The 23,808-nt window shown below is 36.8% G+C and overlaps 1 protein-coding gene across 1 annotated transcript in view; it reads left to right on the top strand.

Annotated features, from left to right (window-relative positions):
* The window catches only part of LOC146162949 (ribonuclease inhibitor-like), a 30,946-nt gene extending 7,531 nt beyond the window's left edge, over window positions 1–23,415 (top strand). Inside the window, exons 5-8 of the mRNA XM_083385340.1 lie at window positions 2,778–2,933; window positions 12,675–12,830; window positions 15,324–15,485; window positions 21,337–23,415. Of these exons, the coding sequence (XP_083241466.1) occupies window positions 2,778–2,933; window positions 12,675–12,830; window positions 15,324–15,485; window positions 21,337–21,357 (495 nt within the window). The 3' untranslated portion in view covers window positions 21,358–23,415. The remainder of the gene's footprint in view (window positions 1–2,777; window positions 2,934–12,674; window positions 12,831–15,323; window positions 15,486–21,336) is intronic.
* Window positions 23,416–23,808: the final 393 nt, after the last annotated feature.

The raw sequence follows: 23,808 nt of genomic DNA, 5'->3' as shown, positions 1-23,808 counted from the left end.
AACTTAATTAAAACGGATAAAAGTTCGCTCGTGACGCGAAAAAAGTATAGTTCTTTAGGGTTGTTCATGAGCAAAAATTTACACTCGCCAGTCTGGGTAGCGGCTATCAATCAGCACTCGCCCGCCTGCCGAAATACCACTCGCCAAATTTGTTGGCACGTAGTCTGCAAACTTCCGTCCTAGCGCGGTCATTTCTTGGGTTATCGTTAACCTGTCTTGTGGTTTCTATACGTAAACATTAGTTTTCATAAAAGTCTGTTCGTTTATTTCCAAGCATGGATAAACAAATTAATGACCCATAAAGCAGTTCACGCTTAACACAATGTAAACATTTGGAATACAATACACGTTTTTTTTTTAGTAATTTTAATAAAAATGTCAAAGCCATAATATTCGATAAAATCGACATTTCGCAATTTACAGACGTTTCAGCAATAACTCATGCCATCATCAGTGTAAATAAAAGTTCTGTTTCTTTATTGCAAAGAATGTTAAAATTGGCGACAAAGTATTTATGAACAGAGTGGCTTTTAATCCTTTAAATAAATCAGTTGTTTGGCCTATGTTTTAGTTTTAATCCAATTCTTTTAAAATAAATCACATTTTTTCAATTTTTTTTTTTCAAACCCAAAAAGAAATAACAATTAATTTAAGCGATTCCCGGAATGTGTTAGAGACAACTTCTCGAGAAATTGGGTAAATTAGGGTCAAATACGAAGATAAATCTAAAATTTCATAATTTCTTGAGGAACCAAAATTCCTTCGTGTCTGAGAGTAAAGTTTGCTATTTAGCTAATTTCTTAACTTACCTTATGCTCGTGTGCTTTAAAATTTTAAAACATCTATTTTTACTTTCCTATTAAGCTTAGCTCATTAATTCCGCAGTACTTTCAAGTGAGAAAACAGGTTTTCGTCAATTTCATGTTGCTAACACTATATATTCCAGCGCTTACGAGCAATGTGGAAAAGTGTGTACAGATCATTTGCACTTCTTTATCTCCAAATACTGCAAAATATGACAAATAATCAAACTTAACAACGATTTTTGCTGACTTGTTCAGTTTATGGCTGAACCACAAATAATGACAAAATAATTGTAAATTTACAACTAAACCATTTATTTGCAAAGTTACATGCACCGTGCTGCGCGACGCCCTATAGTGGGTCGTTTCTATTTTCCAAGGGCGTCCGCAATGGTTTCGTTTCGTATCTAAACTTCATTGGACCGTTGCGCTCCCTGAAAACATCTTAAAAAACACTGCTTAAAAATATTATTATAAGACATTTGCAATTGAACTTATTGTTACCAAAAACTGCAGAATTGCTTGTAATTTTCGAATACAAACAATTAAATAAATACTAAAAAGTTGATTTTTTTATCGCTGGGTACATCACAAGTCCAATAAACTTTTTCAAATTGCGTCAACGACTGGGTTAAACATTTTTTTTTAATTAACAACGTTTAAGTTAAAAATAAACCTCACAGCTATTTACCACTGCAGCAATGGCGATGTTTTTAAAACGGGACAAAGAGTCATTATTACGAGTTCGAACGTGACTTCGATTAACCTTATTATTTGTGTAGTGTTGAATGTATTTGCGTCTTAGTGTTTAAGGAAATAACTGGCGCTAAGTAATATTTCGCTTAGTAGTGGTGCTTAACACGAGTTGTCCTACACCAACTAATTACATTTCTCGCCGAAGCCACATGGCCTGGCTGCCCTGTGATGCAACAATGGGCCAAAACAAAAACTCTTAACCACCCGTAATAAAATACAGTACAATGAATGTTCGGTTAGTACGCGGCCCAACAACTACGTGATATGACCGAAATATTAAAAAATAGCTTGTGGCCACTAAAAATTACAAAAAGTTGCACATCGGGCCACAGTTTGCCGACCACTGTCTTAAAGGTACAAGCCCAATCCTGGACCTGTGTGACGTTCTAATAAACATTGACAATAATATTGTGTGAAAAAACCAGAGGCAGCGATGTCACATTCCCTTTGTATGCTTATGCAAACCATAAATCGTAACAAAAATACGCCGCTATACATAATTTCAAGATTGTCGCGACCCAAAGTGAACGCCTTTGTATTTGCAACTGATTAACGTCAATCGCGCGAAGCTAAAAAAGGGTTTCAAAATGGCAAGAGGTTTATTAGAAGGAGACTTGACGCATTAGGACTATATTTAATAACATGTGTGCTGTTAGGTCAGTTTCACAAACCAACTTTTATTGAGTTGACAAAATTTGTATCAACGTACGGCAGCCCACACTTGTGATTTCTTTAACATGCACACCTCTGCAGTAAATCAAACATTGCTATATTTTGCTACTTTACCTTAAATTTTCGGCCAAAATTACTTGAAATTTGTTTCGTTATAAACTTAAGAGAATTTTTTTTGGAATAAAAGTAAAAATATTTTTTTGGCTTGCTTGCGAACATATACACCCTCACCCATTAGTGATTAAACATTACTTTAAACTACTTTTTAGCCGGGGAAATAGCTTAAGTTTATAACTACTGCATTATTAAAAGTATTTGGTAATTGATTCAAATATTTAATACATATGAGGGTAATAATTTAAACTGTACCTTCCCTGTCGTCACCTTAAGTCAAACAATAAAACTTTTTGCGGTGTTTTTGCCACTTGTATATTTTCGTCCAAAATTACTTGAGATTTTGTTTCGCTTTTTGTACAAAATAATTTATTTCAACGAAACATTGAAAAGAAATATTTAAACTCACGACGTTATGTTTCTATGAATTAGTTGGAGGTGCTTTCCCTCAACAACAACCAAATCCAAAACGCCGGAGTTAAAAGTTTGTCGGAGATTGTTCACAAGTTGGAGATGTTGTGGTTGGTCGGTTGTGGCATCACAGACATCAGTCCACTCACCGACGTCATCAAGAACAAAGATTGCAAAGTAGGTTGTTTTTAAAGAATCGATAAGCAGTCAGAGGTACAGTAGCCAATTTAGCAAAAAGTCGGCTAGCTCAAGTACACATACACTCATTAGTTATTAAACATTATTTTAAACTACTTTATTAGCCGAGTGAATAGTTCATTCCATAAAAATATTTGGTAATTCATTCAAAGATTAAATCCATTTTTGCTACAGTTGCCAAACAAGCAAATTCGTGAAATTTAACAAAAATAATAAATTTATAATTTGTCATGATTATATTGTTAATTTTTATCAAAGATAATAAATATTTGTGTTTTGCTGCTGCACCTTTGATACGTGGGTAATGATTTTAAACTGTACCTACACCTTTGTCACATTAAATCAAACATTGAAACGTTTTGCAACTTTACCTCTACAACGAAATTTCTTAAATTTTTTTCTTTAATGTCACAATTTTGATTTTAGCTACTGCACCTTCAGCATGCAGATAATAATTTAAACTGTGCCTTAGCCAAACAAACGTGACGAAAAATGTGTGGCATGTTATTATGTTTGCTACTTTACCTCCACCGCTTTAGTGCCCTTAATTGTAAATGTGTTTTGTGTCGACCGATTCACCCACAAAGTGTCAGCTGTGGTAAACCATCTCACTAAATAAATAGACCGTCCTAAGTAAATAATAATAATTAACCAATGGATCAAATTCACCAATAATATGTATCCACTGCCGTGTAGCCCAAGGGTAACAACTTTAATATCTTAATGCTGCGAAGTTTATAAATACTGCATTAAATAATTAAAATATATTTGTAACTAACCCAGGGTTTTCGGTCACGGAGCGGTAATTGGGGGGCCACGGGCATAGGCGTAGCCAGGGGGTGACAGGGGCCAAGAAAAAAGACCCAAAACCCTCCCCCCGAAAAAGATAAATATTGTACTCCTAATAATTAATTTGTTGGTAGCGTTTATGAACAGTTCCACAACAATCACAGGCACGCCACACCTTCAATTGTCATACACTGTTACGTCACAGACGATATAGTTATTATGTTTGCTGTACTTTTAGTAATGTAGCTTTAATATTTTTAGTCATTTTGTTTCTGCTATCTGAATGGTTTTAAGTATTGCGCTAAAACTCAGTCAGTTGCTGCTCGAAACGGTTTGAGCTTTCATATTTATTTGTCTTCGATACGGCAGTTGATACACTGGACTGGAAAAAACGATCAAGTTGTAACGAGCCTCGCTGGCGGGAAGCGAATAATGGAATTTTAATCGTAGTGTCATTACGGATTCGTAGTGAATAGTTGTTTGTTTATGTTTTATATACAGTCGATTTATCGCTGTGAGGTATCAGCTTCAGCCTCAACTTATTACCTACTCAGCGTGTCTTGTTTTTTTCTGCATCAATAGGCGGTGCACCAAACCAAATACTCTCACTAGTTCAAAATATTTGACCACACAAAACATTTTAGGCTGGCTACGGGCACAACTCTCTAGCTAGGTATTGCAAAACCAAAATGTCACCACTTTTATCAATTGCCAGTTATTATGACTGTAAAACTTTCTTGTAACGTTTTGTAACTCATTTTTCAGACATGTTTTTTGCCCCGTCCGTATAGGGATGTTTAAAGTAGAATATCGGTTAATTTTTGTTTGTTTATCGCAGAAAGTTACGCCTTATCCTACGTACGTGGGTGTCAAGTTTAGATAAAGGCCTGTCGTTGTGGCGAAACATTAACTGTGCTGCTTTATATGCAGCCATGTAGTGCGGCGTCAGCGTTTTTTCGGGCGGCCAATTACTTGCCGATAATATTAATTGTCGGTCAAATGCCGTTGGTCGAGACCTAATATTCAGCTAGGTTATGCATGTAAAAAAAGTAAAAAATCCATAAATCATTCGCTTGGCTGAGTACAAAATAGAGCCAAATATAAAAAATACCTTGGCAGGAACCAGCTTTGTAATGAGTAATTAGTTAACTTCAATTAAAATAACTGATTTATTAAATTTTTTTCCAACTAAGTGCCTTTATTTGTTGGTTAATGGCTATATTTGTTATTAACCTGGAGAAGTGAAAACCAGTAAATACAATGCTAGTTGTTTTTAAGCAGGGGCCTCAAGGGTTGAGAGCCTTTCAAAGGGGGCCACGAAGCATAAAAGGTTGAGAACCACTGAACTAACCTATCAAAGTTATTTCGTTCCTATTAGTACAAGTTTGAGTTGTTAATTCATATGGGAAATTGGAATAAAAAATGTGTTCAATCACAGAAAATTCTTGAAGAGAAATAAAGTTATTTCTAATACCCAAACTTGCTACTTCACCCACCATCGCACCAGTAAAATAACATGTAAGCACTGCCCAGTGAAGTAACAGCGGAAACCAACAATAAGATCTATAAAGTAACAATATTTAAAGCCGGATGCTCTATAATACTATAGTATTAAGACCAACAACAATAAAACAACACTTTGTGTCCACCAGTTAAAGTTTATCTGCTAAATAACGGAAATATTAAATATTTGTGGCCCTACGACAGCAAGTATACCTTTGTTAGGATCAGAATAGATCGCCACTATATGTTTCCCTTCATCGTTTTACAGCATTCGAATTTTCCTTGCAATAACGCCATTTATAGCGTGATTTAAGATAAATTGCTATTATAGAGTTCATGAATCACCGCGGCGCAACATGCGCAAGTATGCATAGCGCTTTGGCGCTCATTAAATTTAAGGGCGAGTGGCTATCAATCAGCACTCGCCCGCCTGCCGAAATACCACTCGCCAAATTTGTTGGCAAGCCGTCTGCAAATTTCCATCCTAGCGCGGTCATTTCTTGGGTTATCGTTAACCTGTCTTATGGTTTCTATACATAAACATTAGTTTTCATGAAAGTCTGTTCGTTTATTTCCAAGCATGGATAAACAAATTAATGACCCATAAAGCAGTTCACGCTTAAAACAATGTAAACATTTGGAACACAATATACGTTTTTTTTAGTAATTTTAATAAAAATTTCAAAGCCATAATATTCGATAAAATCGACATTTCGCAATTTACAGACGTTTCAGCAATAACTCATGCCATCATCAGTGTAAAAATCAAGTGAAGATAAAAGCGATAAAACATCAATGTAAAGAATGTAACAATTCCTTAAATATATTTTTTCTACAATCTTTAGTGAAAAAATAACACTGACAATATTTACAAGCTGATATGAGAGCTACACGAGCTAATGAGAACACTTTTCATTTCAACATTTGTCAATTGTAGCTTGGTCACAATCACTGTCCTTGTCGTATTCATCCGAGCCAGGGGCGTATCCAGAAATCCAAAACGGGGGGGTCCCGAATTTTCAACTTCGGGAATACCCCGTTTTTCCGTCTGACGTTAATGACGTCATAAAATAGTGACAGATATGACGTCATAAATCAGCGATTGTAATCATAAATCGCCATAAATCAGCGATTGTAAAAAAATCATCAGAAACAGCCAATTAACGTCGAGCAAAAGCAAACTTTTAGACGCAAAACACAACGTCACACGTACGTCGCCGACAATCCTGCCAGGCGCCAGTGTTACGACTTTAACTAGTAATTCTAGAAAATTACCTCGGCCTTCTGTAAAGTCGCTAGTGAGTCCTTATTTTCGGGCATTGGATAACCTACCAAAGAGAACTTATATTAAAGACCACAACAAGAAAACCCAATGTACAGATGTATTGGTTGCAAGAGTAGAATATTACCACACCACAAACAATAATGACACTTAGACACACACAATTACTTACAAAAAACCGACAGACAGAGCATAATGACACTTAAAGTTTTACTCGCTAATTTCACAAGGCTACACCCAGACGTCTACTGAGCTGTAGGCGGTCAGCCGCTCGTAATATACGCTAAAACAAAACTCCTTTTCACGGGAACCGACGCGCTCCCGAAACCCGAGGCCCGCCTTACAGGGCGGCCGTTTCGTGGAAAGATAACATTGGGCGGACCTTTTCGTGAGAAGTTAAACCGCGCCGGAAAACAAGCGATAAATGATCGTGAGATTTGCAGAAATGTTTGGAGACAGGAAAAAACATGTCTAGAGTCCAATTAACGGCGAACACCACAGCGCACAAGAATATTACGTTAATATACTTGTCCCGAAATGCGAAAACCTAATTCCTAGCACTACATTTAAAAACAAAGGCGCTAAATTAATAATGAATGTTCGAATTTACAGTCGGCGTAATTAGCAACCGGTGATAATTTTGTAGTGCTAATTAAGCACGTAACACCAGCTGCGAGACCGCTTAGTGTGCAATCGTTAACTTCAGGAGAAATATATGTGATCGATTTTGGTAAATCTATTTACGGGACTACGCTAAATTAAAAGCACGTCTTTCTCCACCTGCAATACTAAACGAAGATCGCTTTTCCCCGGTGTTATTTGATTAGCGCAACATCTGCAAAAACGCCACTTTAATAGTTAATTTAGTTCAGTGTTTTTTAACCTTTTAAACTAGGTGTACACCTGGCGAGCGAAGCGATCGCGATTTTTTTTGGGGGAAAACGGCATTTTAAAAAATTTCTTGCAAGTTTTTATTACATTGTCGAAAATAAAAATAAAAGAAATGTTAAAAAATATGTGTCCAATATTTTTGAATACGTTTTCCGTTTGTCCGCGACGCACTTGGCAGCCTTCCACGGCGCAAGGATAGAGAAGCGCTAATCTATATCAATAGACAACATCAAAACGTAAAAAGAAAATTCGCGCGATGCGCTAAAATTTTTCGCACTTACGTAGTTAAAATAGTCAAAAAGTATTTAAAATGGACTCGTGTATTGTTTGTTAAAGAGGCAGCGGGCCCGATGAATTACAGCGACCGCTTGATTGATGTTATTAATTGTCGAACACACACTTGTCGATCAGCCAACCCGAACGAATAACGAAAGGTGAAAGAGAAAAAATATCCTGCGTTCACGGTCGACCAAACAAGAAACGAAAAACGGCGTTTTGCGTTTGATTTTGGTTTCCATTAGCAAGACCATAGGCGCCGAACTTTCGAAATCCCAGGGCGTCTTTTGAAACAGTCTTGAAAAGAGGAATCCCGAAATTTCAACTTAGGGAATTACCCTAATTTTTGTCTGCTTAATCACTAATGACGTCATAAAATAGTGACTGGAATGACGTTATAAAATAGTAAAGAGAACGACTCATACAACCAGACACAGCCAATAAACGTCCAGAAAAAGCGAACCTTTAAGACGTAAAGCGAACACGTGCGTCGAAACAGCTCAGTGTGCAATCGTTTACTTCAGGCGAGAAACTAGACCAAGACGGTAAGTATGTGTGATTGATTTTGGAAGAATCATAATTCGACTATCAGCAGTGCAGTTTCCCAAGTTTAGTTTCATGTAAGGGACCACGCTAAATTACAAGCACGTCTTTCGCATCCTGCAAAACGAATATCGTTTTTCCGGGTTGAATTATGCCACATCTGCGCCGAGCAGTGTGTCAAGTTAGCTAAATACAAGCTGCGGTTTAGAGAAAATAAGTTGTGTCAATTGCACACCAAGCACGTGGTCTTTGGATTTGAAAATAATTTTGCGGCAACTATCATTACATAAAAAAGGCGACTTTAAACAAACACAGTTAGACTACCTTTTCAAGGGAATTGCGTTAGTTACAAAAATTCCGTTGTTACACCAACATCGAATACTATCGCAGACAGCGAACAGTGTTAAACAGTACCCTAACTCGACGTTTTTAGCGAGAAAAGAGAAAAAAGGCTTAACTTAAGGTGGTCAATTGTCGAATACATTTTTGCTAATCAGCCAACCTGAACGAAAGGTGAAAGAAAAAAAGCATTCCGTGTTTACGGTCGACCACACAAGCAGTGTTTTTTTTATTTTTATATAAGTTTGGCGTTGAAAAGCTTTGTTCGGAATATTACGTCTATTTATCGATTTGAGTGACCAAACGTCTCAGCATATTGAACACTAGGAATTATGACTCTAGACCAGGGGTTCCCAACCTTTTTACGATCTCGTACCACTTGGGGCACTCTGTACTGCCACGCGTACCACTTTTTTTAGAACAGTGGTTCTTACCTATTTTTCTGCTGCGCCCCTTTGGTAATTGTCCCGTGTTTTTTCTGTAAAAGTTAACTCTTCGTGGCGCGAAGAGCGAAATAAATTGCGTTCATTTGGTTTGTATTGGCTAAACTTTCATTTGGGAGACACACAAAAGTTGCTCGTGCTCGATATATTGGTTTACATCGAGCTGATTTTGACAGACATATTGCGGTAATCGTGTTTTAAAAAGTGTTATGACACACAATGCGAAGGCTATTTACTGCAAATAACATTCAAAATTGGCGCAAAAATGTCTGAGTTCCCCCCAATTAGTGTTGCGCAAAAAGAAGTAATTCGTAGTTCGCGCGAAACGCTAAATGTTTACGTAGTTTTGTTGTTAAAATTGACAAAACACAGTTTGTGGAGAAGGTGGATCTTCTTCAACTATATCATACTGTTCTGACTAAACACAGCCAAATAGGCTGACTAAACACAGTTCTGACTAAACACAGCCCAATAGGCTGACTAAACACAGTTCTGACTAAACACAGCCAAATAGGCTGACTAAACACAGTTCTGACTAAACACAGCCAAATAGGCTGACTAAACACAGTTCTGACTAAACACAGCCCAATAGGCTGACTAAACACAGTTCTGACTAAACACAGCCCAATAGGCGGTAATAAGTAGCAAATATTCTCCCAAAATTCGAGAAACTATATTAAACATAAGCAGCCTCGAAGTTCGCAACTCGATTTTTTCTCAGTTTCTTTTCTAAACGTGTAATTTTGATGTTATGCATAGGGCGGCATACAAGCATATTTAATACCTATCGCAACATGGAACTGAATAAATCAGTATAAAAAGTTAAATACTGGAAGGTAGACCTTGCGCCTACCTAAGAATTGCTTGGCGCCCCCTAGGACCCACTGTCCCACAGCGTTGTATGGCTTTTTAAAGCAACTGTGCTACTTATTGACATGACCTGTATTTCGAAGATCGTATAATGGTACAAAACAACGGGGATAGTTACGTAACAATGAATAGGCTTCAGGATTTTTTTTGTAAAACAACAAATAAACAAAATATAAAAGTTGTGAATCCAGGTTTTTAAAAACGAAAAACTACTCGCGTACCACCTGAACAACCTTCACGTACCACAGGTTGGGAACCCCTGCTCTAGACGAAGCATTGTGTGTTATTCGGCGTTTAAAATTTAGGAAATAGGTTAACACTTGTATATTTTAGCCTCGGTAATTGGCTTGACGCATCTTTTATGACAGAATATTTTTCACTAAACATAAATTTCGCATCAGCTTAAGCCTGACCTACGTTAGCGCGACTTGGTATTTCGTACTTTCAGCGCTTCAGTTTATTAATACGTGCGAACGAACACTTTCGCAGATGGTACTTCTCCCCATGTAATTCAGGAAAGTCGCGCATACTGTTAGTGAACCACGATTGTGCTACTAGCGGTGTACATTGCGCTAGCTGTAATATAGTGTTTACAGAGATGGAGTTGCACACTAATTGCACATGAAACCTGGTCGAATTTCAGGGCGTTTTGACACCCTGCAAGAAATCCAGGGCGTCAAAAAACGCTCTGCACACTCACGTTCGGCGCCTATGAGCAAGACGTGTGACCCAATTACACTGAAAAAAAAAACACGCAGCTTCGGACGGTGAGGTAAACCCTGACGAAAACGAACAAAAAACGTTAATGTCACTTCCGAAAAGGGGGGGTCCGAACCCTGGTGCTACTAGACTTTACTTACTGTGACGAAACAATATAGAGATTGTAAACCAGACAGACTCCTTATGGCGTCACAGTTAAAGCAGCATTTAGTCTTCACGTATACTTTAATTTAAGTCTTATAGTTTTTCTCCCCAAAATTTTCAATTCCCCCCAAAGTGAGCCAAGAACCACTGGGCTAGACGGTTCCTCAAACAAGTTTTCGTCAATTTCATGTTGCTGAATCCACGCTCATTTTCGGAAGAACTAGCCGCAAACAAAGCAGTAAATCAATAAGAGCAAAAATCTTGCTGTAATCGTCACCAAATGAACGACCAACCTCATACCAAGATAGTTTCGCGACCGATTCCTTGAATCTAAATAAAATACTGCAATTACTAAAATAGATTATAATTTTAGATTGACGCTGATACCGTCTGCATAAATGCATCTTTAGCAGCTGCCATTTTTCTGCCACGCTAACACTATCTATTCCAGCGCTTACGAGCAATGTGGAATAGTGTGTACAGATCATTTGCACTTCTTTATCTCCAAATACTGCAAAATATGAGAAATAATCAAAACTTAAAACTGTAGTTATTCCATAACCAGTTACTTTTAATTCTTCTTTGTCAAACGAAGGCCATCTTGGGAAGCTTGCAATCGCTGTGGCTGATACGAAGCTGTCAGTTCCAACAGAAAATCTTTTTTCTAGCGCATAAATTACTTTTTCCACACAACATTTTTGCTGACTTGTTCAGTTATATGGCTGAACCGCAAATAATGACAAAATAATTGTAAATTTATAACTAAACCATTTACAAAGTTAACCATATGCACCAGAGGTTCCGTGCTGCGTGACGCCTCTAGTGGGTCGTTTCTATTTTCCAAGGGCGTCCGCAATGGTTTCGTTTCGTATCTAAACATAATTGCGATATAAAATATTCACAGACAGTTATTTTTTAGGCTTTGGCTTGGCTGACCGTTATGAACTTAAGAGATCGCAACAACATTCTTACGTAGACTAATTGCTAATTCTCGGCTGTAGCACAAGTATGCGATGAAATACCGCATTGTTCAGTGGGACGTTTCGGTCCCTCAAAACATCTTAAAAAACACTGCTTACAAATAATATTATGGGACATTTGCAATTTAACTTATTTTTTACCGAACAACTGCAGTAATTGCTTATAATTTTCGAATACAAACAATTCAATAAATACAAAAAAGTTAATTTTTTTATCGCTGGGTACATCACAAGTCCAATAAACTTTTCAAAGGCAACGACTGGGTTAAACATTTTTTTTAATTAACAACGTTTAGGTTAAAAATAAACCTCATAACTATTTACCACTGCAGCAATGGCGATGTTTTTAAAACGGGACAAAGAGTCATTATTACGAGTTCAAACGTGACCGCGGTTTACATTCTGCTTAAAATATCGATACCACAATAAAACGTGCCGCGCACCAACATTTGTGTTTTCTTTAACATGCACACCTCTGCAGTAAATCAAACATTGCTATGTTTTGCTACTTTACCTTCAATTTTCGGCCAAAATTACTTGAAATTTGTTTCGGTATAAACTTAAGAGAATATTTTTCGAAATAAAAGTAAAAAGTTTTTTTGGCTTGCTTGCGAACATATACACCTTCACCCATTAGTGATTAAACATTAATTAAAACTACTTTTTAGCCGGGGAAATAGTTAAGTTTATAACTACTCCATTATTAAAAATATTTGGTAATTGATTCAAATATCTAATACATATGAGGGTAATAATTTAAACTGTACCTTCCCTGACGTCACCTTGAAACAAACAATAAAACTTTTTGCGGTGTTTTTGGTACTTTGTATATTTTCGTCCAAAATTACTTTTTGTGACGTTTATTGTACAAAATAATTTATTTCAACGAAACATTGAATAGAAATATTTAAACTCACGACGTTATGTTTCTATGAATTAGTTGAAGGTGCTTAACCTCAGCTACAACCAAATCCAAAACGCCGAAGTGAAAAGTTTGTCGGAGATTGTTCACAAGTTGGAGGCGTTGGTGTTGATGAATTGTGACATCACAGACATCAGTCCACTCACCGACGCCATCAAGAACAAAGATTGCAAAGTAGGTTGTTTTTAAAGTTGGATTGTCGATGAACAGTCAGAGGTACAGTAGCCAAACAAGCAAGTTCGTGAAATTTAATAGAAATGTTCCATTTAAAATTTAGCAAAAAGTAAAATAAAATGTGTTTTTTTTTTCGGCTAGCTCGAGTACACATACACCCATTAGTTATTAAACATTATTTTAAACAACTTTATTAGCCAAGTTAATAGCTTATTCCATAATAATATTTGTTATTTCATTCAAAGATTAAATCCATGTTTTGCTACAGTTGCCGAACAAGCAAATTTTGAAAATTTAACAAAAATAATAAATTTATAATTTGGCATGATTATATTGTTAATTTTTATCAAAGATTGTATATAGTCGTGTTTTGCTATTGCACCTTTGATACGTGGGTAGTGATTTTAAACTGTACCTACACTTATGTCACATTAAATCAAACATTGAAACGTTTTGCTACTTTACCTTTCCAACGAAATTTCTTAAAATTTTGTTTTGTTTTATTTTTTTAATGTCACAATTTTGATTTTAGTTACTGCACCTTCAGCATGCAGGTAACAATTTAAACTGTGCCTTAGCCAAACAAACGTGATGAAAAATGTGTGGCATGTTATTATGTTTGCTACTTTACCTCCACCGCTTTAGTGCCCTCAATTGTAAATGTGTTTGTGTCGACCGATTCACCCACAAAGTGTCATCTGTGGTAAACCATCTCACTAAATAAATAGACCGTCCTAAGTAAATAATAATAATTAACCAATGGGTCAAATTCACCAATAATATGTACCCACTGCCGTGAGCGCAAGGGTAACAACTTTAATATCTTAATACTGTTAAGTTTATAAATACTGCATTAACTAATTAAAATATTTTTGTAACTAACCCAGGGTTTTCGGCCACGTAGCGGTAATTGGGGGGCCACGGGCATAGGCGTAGCCAGGGGGTGACAGGGGCCAAGAAAAAAGACCTAAAACCCTCCCACCGAAAAAGATAAATATTGTACTCCTAATAATTAATTTGTTGGTAGCGTTTATTAACAGTTCCACAACAATCACAGGCACGCCACACCTTCAATTGCCATACACTGTTACGTCACAGACAACATAGTTATTATGTTTGCTGTACTTTTAGTAATGTAGCTTTAATATTTTTAGTTATTTTGTTTCTGCTATCTGAATGGTTTTTGAGTATTGCGCCAAAACTCAGTCAGTTGCTGCTCGAAACGGTTTGAGCTTTCATATTTATTTGTCTTCGATACGGCAGTTGATGCACTGGACTGGAAAAAGCGATCAAGTTGTAATGAGCCTCGCTGGCGGGAAGCGAATAATGGAATTTTAATCGTAGTGTCATTACGGATTCGTAGTAAATAGTTATTTGTTTATGTTTTATATACAGTCGATTTATCGCTGTGAGGTATCAGCATCAGCCTCAACTTTTACCTACTCAGCGTGTCTTGTTTTTTTCTGCATCGATAGGCGGTGCACCAAACCAAATACTCTCACTAGTTAAAGTTCAAAATATTTGACCACACAAAACATTTTAGGCTGGCTACGGGAAAAACTCTCTAGCTAAGTATTGCAAAACCAAAATGCCACCACTTTTATCAATTGCCAGTTATTATGACTGTAAAACTTTCTTGTAACTCATTTTTCAGACACGTTTTTTGACCCGTCAGTATAGGGATGTTTAAAGTAGAATATCGGTTAATTTTTATTTGTTTATCGCAGAAAGTTACGCCTTATCCTACGTACGTGGGTGGCAAGTTTAGATAGGGCCTGTCGCTGTGGCGAAACATTAACTGTGCTGCTTTATATGTAGCCATGTAGTGCGGCGTCAGCGTTTTTTCGGGCGGCCAATTACTTGCCGATAATATCAATTGTCGGTCACATGCCGTTGGGCGAGACCTAACGTGTAATGCCAGGTGCAGAGATTTCAAATTCCCTTGCAAAAGAAACAGTCCATAGCAAACGTACGACCTAAGTTCAAGTTTTATGTCTCAATAAAAAAAAATATTTGCTTAAATGCTTAGGGTGGGGACACAGTAAGAAAATGTTGCTGTTGTCAAATTGTGATTTTTCGAGGCCATTTAAGTTTGCAACAAACATAAAAATTATAATTTGCCAAAGCCACCAAACTGATAAAACAAATATCATACAACAGTGGTTATTTTTATGTGGCCACACAAAACCTATTTTTGTCTGTAACATATTATAACCACTCGGTATGTCACTTCACATTCATGATATTTAAACTATCTACTTGGTTGTTTGAATATTTATTTTCCTTTGAATCATATTCCACTTCTCTTTCCCGATATATTAACATTCACTGCCATATCAAAAAAACTCAAAATATCAGTTAGTTGCCGTTTCGGTAAGTGATGAAATCCGACATTAAGGTGCTGAACATTATCACCTGGAGCTATTTGGTGCCTTGACGCCATTTGTGGCTCACTTTCAAAATCTAACCTCGCTCGTCAATTTGTTGTTTCAGATCAAGCGGCTGGGTCTGAATGGGAACCGCATCGACGACGAAGGAGCTCTTGAGCTTTCTCGCGTCCTCCCAAACATCGAGCAGTTGTGGGTCGATTATTGTGGCATCACTGAGGAAGGCGAGGAGGTGATCAGATCGAAACTGAGAGAACTTGGACTTGACGTGAGTAACAACAACAAATACAACAACAAATTTGTAAGTTGTTGAATATCCGAAGTAAACTAGTAATAATCGGAATAAACTATTACAATGGTGATTAGGAGGTTACAGCAAATACGCTAAAATATATATTTGGAAGTTAGACAACAAAACACAGAAATATAATACAAAGGTAATATATTTTCATAATCATGTACTTTTAATAACAACGGCCTATGTAAAATGCATCTTGACAAACAATTCGTCTGGTAGCACTTTTTATAAAGTCACTCAATGTGGGGTTGCCAGTAAAAAATTATAAAAAGCCTTCATTACAAAAAAAATAGATTTTGCGGAATGAACCTAGAATACATATTTATTATCTTATCTTAAATTATTTTTCGATTGTCTCCTTTCTTATGTAAATTGTGAAAGTAACATCACTCACTACATAATGTACATTATTTAGCTCAGTATACATTACGTATTGAATATAATTATTCACTGTGCCTCTTCTTAGCTATTGTTTAAACAGATTTTCTCAACCGTGGCCCTCGCCCCCCCTGGGGGTCACGGAGCGGTCATTGAGGGGCCACAGGCATAACTCTCTAGCTAGACATGACAAAAACCAAAGTGTCACTATTTTTAAAATTTCACAGCTAACTTAATTTTGTGTTTTTTATTATTACTGTAAACCTTTCTTGTAACGTTTTGTAACCCATTTTCTGGCACGTGCCTGACTCGTCAGTATAGGGATGTTTAAAAGTAGAATATTAGATCATTTTTAATCGTTTTATCGTGGAAAGTTATGCCTAATTGGCCGCTCGCGTGTGGCAAGTTTGGTTAAAGGCCTGTCGCTGTAATTACTGTGCTGCTTCATACATAGCCATGCAGTGCGGCATCTGCTTTTTTTCGGGCCGGCCATTTTTACTTACCGATACCCTTTTACCTATAATCATAAAGTGTCCAACAAATGCTGTTAAGCGAGCAACTCATGTGTATTTGGTTTGCAAGTTCCTTTAAGAGCGTTCAGTTGCAAAATAAACATTTCATCGTAAAACGCATAAAGTACGCTTCAGGGTTATTCAAATATTCAAGGTCATTTTTAGGCCAACATTCAAGTAGGCTAATAGTAACGCGTTAATAAAAAGGAAAATTGAGAAATCATCTCGACGAATGTAGTGACATCGCTTGGCTCAGTACAAAACAGAGCCGACTCTAAAAAAAAAAACTGGGCGGCGTCGAAGAACAAGCTTTGTAATGACTAACTAAGTTAGTTTAAATTAAAATGACTTATTTGTACAATTTTTTTAAAAGTCAGTGCATTTATTCGTTTATTAATGGCTGTATTTGTTATTCACGTGAAGAAGTAAACCAAGTAAAAATACATTAAACGCAATGCTTGGTATTTTATAAGCAGGGGGGTATGAGGGTCGAGAGTCTTTTAAAGGGGGCCACAAAGCATAAAATGTTGAGAACCACTGGTTTAAATTCTTGCATCTTTAAATAATTTTACATACTATGCTTTTTATGTCTAATTTTTTTTAACACTTGGCTAAGCATGTCATACATATTTTAAGTAACGAAAACCCTTGACGTTTGTCAATTGAGAATAACTCCCAAACGTAAAACTTTAGGTTGCAGCAGCAATTGCTTAGACTTGCTTGATAGCGTCATGTTTAAGCAACTACGTAATCCCGGTGCTAAACTGCGTCAAACGTGAGAAAAATGCTCATTGAAAAAACAAATGCTTACTGTTAACTGCTGCAATAAAGCTTCTTTCGCGAACTCTGCTAAGTATTGCGTGGGTAAACACGTTGTAAGAGGTCATTAGGCTTTGGCCTCAATCACTATCGCTAACAAACGGCTTAAGAATAAAAATTCAATTCTTCGTAAATTTGCGAACTCTAGCTAAATTTTACGCGTAAACAGGCATCAATAAGTTCCTAAACATAATAGTCTTAGTTGGAAACATTAAAATTTTACTTTATGAAGGAAATATGCTTAATTTATTTTTTTATTTCCCGGCAGGTAAATTACACTTGGACTATCTTTTACTTGCTGCGACAACAAACGCGATATTTTGCGAAATCTGTCTAAATTTGGCATTGTTAAACTTGAGTCTTTACCTGGAACGTTGCACACGTTTGTCAGCATAGTTTATAACAGTGGTTCTCAACCGGGGGTGCACAAAAACTTATAAATATACCTATATTAAATTAACTAACGCTGGGCTTGGGATACATGCTTAAACACAATCTTGGTAACATTGTACCATGTTGTAAATCGCATTTAGTGTGACGTAACATTTCCATTGTGATGCTACACAAATATATTATAAACTGACTGGGCGAACATCTTGCCACACACACACATCTCACAAACTTTCTCTTTTATTATGTAGACTAGACGAAATACCCGGCGTTGGCCAGGTTACAAAGAATAGGGTAACACTAATTTACGGAATGATGAATGGTCGGAATGGTTACAGTATTATTAATAAATATAATAACACTTGACCCACCTTTACCCAAACGCTAACCCCCACCCTAACCCAAATATTGTGCGTTGGTTTAATAATTGTTTTAACGGGGTAACACTTAAATTAGTGAGCGTTCCGACCATTCATCATTCCGTAAATTAGTATTACCCAAAATAATATTTACGGGTTATTGGTAAGATCTTCGTAAATGACATCAATAATGCAAACATATTTTTTTAAATGTCATCAAATTTGCTTATGCCTAAACCAGTGTTTCTCAACCTTTTTCACCCCAGGGCGCACTTGTAAACCTTTCAAAACGTGGCGGCGCACCTGACGAGCGAGTCGACTGCTAACTTTGTTTGGATACTTTGTTTTTTGCTGGCAGTCTTTATTACATCAGGCTCCTAATTTTATTATATATAAAGAAGCCTGCGAAGTCGGTTAAAAATAACCCGACTCCAACTCCCGAGTCCGACTCCGACCAAATGTGCCATTTCGTCAAATTCCGAGTGCGTCTGCCACTCTACAGCCTTTATTTCACCCATGTACGCAACTAAATTAAGGTGGATTTTCAACAATCCCCTCATAGGAGTGTCATATATCTCATCCAACCACAATACATTGCTGGAAAATATCCACCATATGCTATTTCGCCTTTCAATTTGCAGTTGGCGGCATTATTAGTTTTAAAATTGTTACTGCGCACGTCGGACTCGGCTCAGGCAGTCCGACTTCAGCAAAACAAATCGACTACGGTACGTCGAGTCCCAAATCTGACTCCAACTCCACATTTAAAATATTTGCGAACTCTAGCTAAATTTTACGCGTAAACAGGCATCAATAAGTTCCTAAACATAATAGTCTTAGTTGGAAACATTAAAATTTTACTTTATGAAGGAAATAAGTTTTTTTTTTCCGTCAGGTAAATTGAACTTGGACTATCTTTTACTTACTGCGACAACAAACGCGATATTTTGCGAACTCTGTCTAAATTTGGCATTGTTCAACTTACGTCTTTACTTTGATCGTTGCACACGTTTGTCAGCATAGTTTATAACAGTGGTTCTCAACCGGGAGTCCACAAAAACTTCTAAATATACCTATATTAAATTAACTAACGCTGGGGCTTGGGATACATGCTTAAACACAATCTTTGTAACATTGTACCATGTTGTAAATCGCATTGAGTGTGACGTAACATTTCCATTGTGATGTAACACAAATAGATTGTAAAATGACTGGGAGAACATGTTGCCACACACATCTCACAAACTTTCTCTTTTATTAGGTAGATTTAGCTCAGTATACATTACGTATTGAATGTAATTATTCACCGTGCCTCTTCTTAGCTATTGTTTAAATTATTTGGCAAACCCTGCAACTACCTTCAAAAATATAACTGTAGTGTACTTAGCTACATTGATGTTGTAGTACAAGTTTCTAGGACTGTGAAATATAATTTTAACTTAAAAAATATTTAAAATGTTGTCACTTTTTTAGATGTCCTTCGATATTGTAATTATTTTAGATACAAAGCTATATTTGTCAATAAAAATTGGTTTTCTTTATTTTGAAGAAAAAAAACTAGAAATTTTAGATGAACTATAAAAAACTAGATCTAATTGTAAAACCCGACGCTTGCATCCCTCACCAAATGTATGCCACTAAATTAAGCATGTTAATGGCGATTGTCAATATTGTGTGCAACTTGGCGCTGTGATGTAAATAGATTGTTTTGTGCATTTTGCATTTGTTACGTTGAAACTATACATATAAGCTTTAGTATACCCAATTGATATCGCTCGCAAGGTGCGCCACCACGTGTTTAGAGGTCTACAGGTGCACCATGACGTAAAAACTTAAGAAACACTGATCGGTGGTCTCTTCTAAGGGTACTTTGGAAATATGGTTATTATGCAAATCAGCATAAAACCACAAATACGAACAGTGTGACATAATAGCCTCAATGTATGAGAAGTAACATTCTCAGCAAAGTAATATGTTTGCGCTGATTTAAAGTCAGTTGCAAAACAGTTGTTGTTAATATGGAAACTTGATAAACTGTGGGGGACAGATGTGACTGGTTGGGTCCATGGGCGCCCGCAGGGGGAGGGGGGCACTCGCCCCCCCTGGAATTTCAAAATGTGATTATTAGTATATTTGTAAGTGTAATATGTATTACTTATGAAGGTTAAAAATAATATACACTATCCATTGACCCCAGTGGCGTATCTAGTGGGGGCGGGAGTTCTTACCCCCCTTTTTGTAAGTGATATTATCGTTTTTGGTTCGTTTTTGTCATGGTTTAACAAACTGTTCGAAGCGGCGTGCTTTTCCAGTAATTGGGTCACGCGTCTTAATCTAATTCGAATCCAAAATCAAACGCAAAACGCCGTTTTTCGTCTTTAGTTTGGTCGACCGTAAACGCTGGATAGTTTTTCTCTTTCCTTATTTGTTTAGGTCAGTGGTTCTCAACCTTTTTTCTTTCGTGGCCCATTTACCTTGCAAAAAAATTCTGTGGCCCAAAAGAATTTTTATGAAAGAAAAAACTTTAAAATAGGTTTAGAACAAAACACAGCAGAACATATTTCAAAACAGATTATTTAATCAACCGTGCATTAGTGAGATACTTGCGGCTGAACAATAAATTTACATTCCATTTTAATTCCTCCCAAACGATTATTCCTTTAAAATGAAATATAATGACACAAATGAAACTAAATCTAGCTTTTTAAATTGGTTTGTGGCCCACCTTAAATGTTCTTATGGCCCCCACTGGTTGAGAAGCGCTGGTTTAGGTTGACTGATTAGCAAGTGTGTATTCGACAATTGACAACGCTAAGTCAAACCTTATTTCTTTTTTTCTCGCTAAAAAACGTCAAGCTATCTGCAGTATGTTTCTCGCTGTTCGGTCTCTGCGCTAATATCCGGTGTTGGTGTAACATCGACATTTGTTTAAATAAAGCCGTTTCTTAAAAGGAGGTATAATGGTGACTGTCGTGCGCGTTTTAAAGTATAAATTTTTAAGTAATGATAGTTAATGCAAAATTATGCTCTTTAAGCATACTCTAAGACCACGTTCTAAGTGTGCAATGGACACGATTTATTTCCCCTCAACCTCAGCTTGTAATTTAGCTGACTTGGCACACAGCTCGGCGCAATTGTTGCGCCAATCGTGGCATAATAACACCAGGAAAAAACGATCTTCGTTTAGTATTGCAGGTGGTGAAAGGCTTGCTTGTAATTTAGCGCTAGTTCCGTTCATGGAACTTAAAACTGCGCTGCTGATTGAATTATGTGTGATTCTACCACAATTAAACACACATATTTTAAGGCCTTGGTTTGAAAACACGTTTGTCAGCTTTTCAATTTTCCTCTTGTGTTTTGCAGGAGAACAGAGTGCGTTTTTGACTTCTGAAGTTCGACTGATCTTGGATTGCTTCGAGCGACCAACAATCGTCCCTCCGTAATGCGAAACATTTATCAACTTTCCTGTTGATGGAAGTGAACTGAGGGGCAGGGGCGGTTCAAGGGGGTGGGGCAACACGCCACGCCCCCCTAACTGTATTGTTTGCCTAACTGTGTTTGTTACGTAATTTTAGTTTTTTTCATTGGGTTTCCAGTATGTTCCATTTTGATAAAATGGTTTTAGTTGAAAGGAATCTTTGCGTCTCATCGCAACTTAAACAATACATAAAGGCGTTTTTTTAATAACATCCTTCTAATGTAGCTTTTGTTTCAAAACTAACACCTCTCCAACCTAAAACTTGTATAAACGAAATGTGTGGTCTTATGGACGTTTAGATGCAACATGTGACGTCATCCCTCTTATTGACCGCTGTTACTTTTGTTTTGTTCATGTTTGGCCGACTCTTTCCCAAAACCACAGCGGTGTTTATTTGAGCGAGCGCTCGTCTCCCTAGAGCGCTTTGCCGTTTTGCTCGTTGCCTTGTAATAAATGAGTTTGCGCCAAAGCCAAACGTCGCTTCACAACTTCGCTTCGACGAGAATGACGACCTCGCTTGTTTGGTGGCCGCCCCGCTCCTTTGCTGCCCACGCATTTTAGCGTCTTGTTTGTTCTTGCAAAGTCAATATTTTTATACTTTACTGTTGTTTGTAATTGCCTTGTCAACATTCAAGTTCACTGCATTGTTTTATTTTATTCAGTTTGATTTTCGTAACGTTTTATTTTCACGTAAAATCCAAAGTTGTCTGAGAAATAAAGGATATGATTTATAACAACTATTGATGCAGAACTGATTGCACGCAGTGTTTTTTGTATCTAAAATTTTAACTAGTGTTTTTTATCTTATGTAAAATACTTCATTATTGCGCCTGTTTCGCAGATTAGCTAATTTAACCTTTTCAATTGCCTAGGGCTTGTTTTGATTTTGTGTTAACGATCCCTCGTGGTAAGAGTTCAACAACATTAGTTTAACTGCCTTAACAAATCACTTGTATGGTAATAGTTTAATATTTATCTCTAAATTCGCCCAATATTTTGGCCTTAAAAATCCTATGGTTTTTCTTCCTGAATTGGTGGAGGCGCCGACTTGAAAATAGTTTGCTTACCCCGCAGCCTTGTATTATGGGAATGTAAGTATTTGGGGAGGGGTGCTGCTTAAAATGTGGATTGCCCTATTCGTAGGCTTGCCATGCGTCCCGGTTTTAAGGACTTGTCCCGGTGCCCCGGCCGGTTAATCAATTTGTCCCGGATTTTTCACTTTGAGATTTATAAAAAACTTTAAAAAATGTAAAAACTCTTGAGTTAGCCCGCTTAGCAACTCTTTCTTGCAACTATAAATAATACTTTTTACTTTTCATTTTCGGTTGGTAAGGTTGTCAATCAAATTTTTTAACATAAATTAATTATTTTTCCAGCGGGTGAAATATTTTTATGGGTGTGAGGTTGCTGGGGCTACCGGTAGTTTCGTTTTCGTGTGTGGTGAGTAAAAAAATGTAAATGGATATTATCCGGCGGGTGCTGGGAGATATATTTTCGAGGAAGGTAAAAGAGCGCCTTCGCAAACCAGTCAGCCTTCGGCAATTTTTGTTTTCAAGGATTTTTTTGACGTAAGACGCAGTTTGGTGCCGGTATTATTTGCTTGATTGTTACGCAAATCTAAACAATCGCTGTTATAACTTGAAGTTTAATGTTTGTTAGTAATTCTGGATCGATAAATATAAAAAAAAGACTTAAATGTTTAAAAGCTTTTTGATGTCTGTTACCGCGCAAAAGTCAGGTAGAGTTCGCAAAATTTCGTTTTTAATGCGGCGGTTTTAATATTAACCAATTTTCAGTTTATACAAGATTTTGCTTACGTTCGACACAATATGTTGTAGGGATTACGTATCTGCTTAAAGGTTTTACGTTTGTGAGTGCTTCCCAAATTGCTTTTGGTTACCCACTTTGTTGCGTTGTATAAAAAACTTTAATCGCAATTGCCTGCGTGGAAATAAAAATTAAATTATGCATTTTGCCTTCATTAAATATAATTACTTTTAGTTTAAGAACTTCTCGAAGTATGTTACCGCGCAAAATTAAGGTAGAGTTCGCAAAATATCGCATTTAATGCAGAGGTTTTAATAGTAACCAATTTTCAGTTTTAGACGAGATTTTACTTACGTTGGAGGCATTATGACACCAGGATTACTTATTTGCTCAAGTATCACGCAATGCGAACCATGGCTGCTACAACTTAAGGTTTTACGTTTGTGGTTCCCTATTGATATATGTCACTGGTTTTCGTTACGTGAAATATGTTTGACGTGCTTAGCCGTTTGGTATTAAGTCGTTTTATTTCAAATAAGCACACATTATTTGCAATGTTGTTTCAACAAAATGTAAAATATTAGTTTGCG

The sequence above is a fragment of the Ascidiella aspersa genome, chromosome 3 (assembly GCF_963924565.1).
Source record: "Ascidiella aspersa chromosome 3, kaAscAspe10.2, whole genome shotgun sequence".
Lineage (NCBI taxonomy): Eukaryota > Metazoa > Chordata > Ascidiacea > Phlebobranchia > Ascidiidae > Ascidiella > Ascidiella aspersa.
The sequence above is the reverse complement of the archived record's forward strand: the minus strand, read 5'-3'. Positions and strand labels throughout refer to the sequence as shown.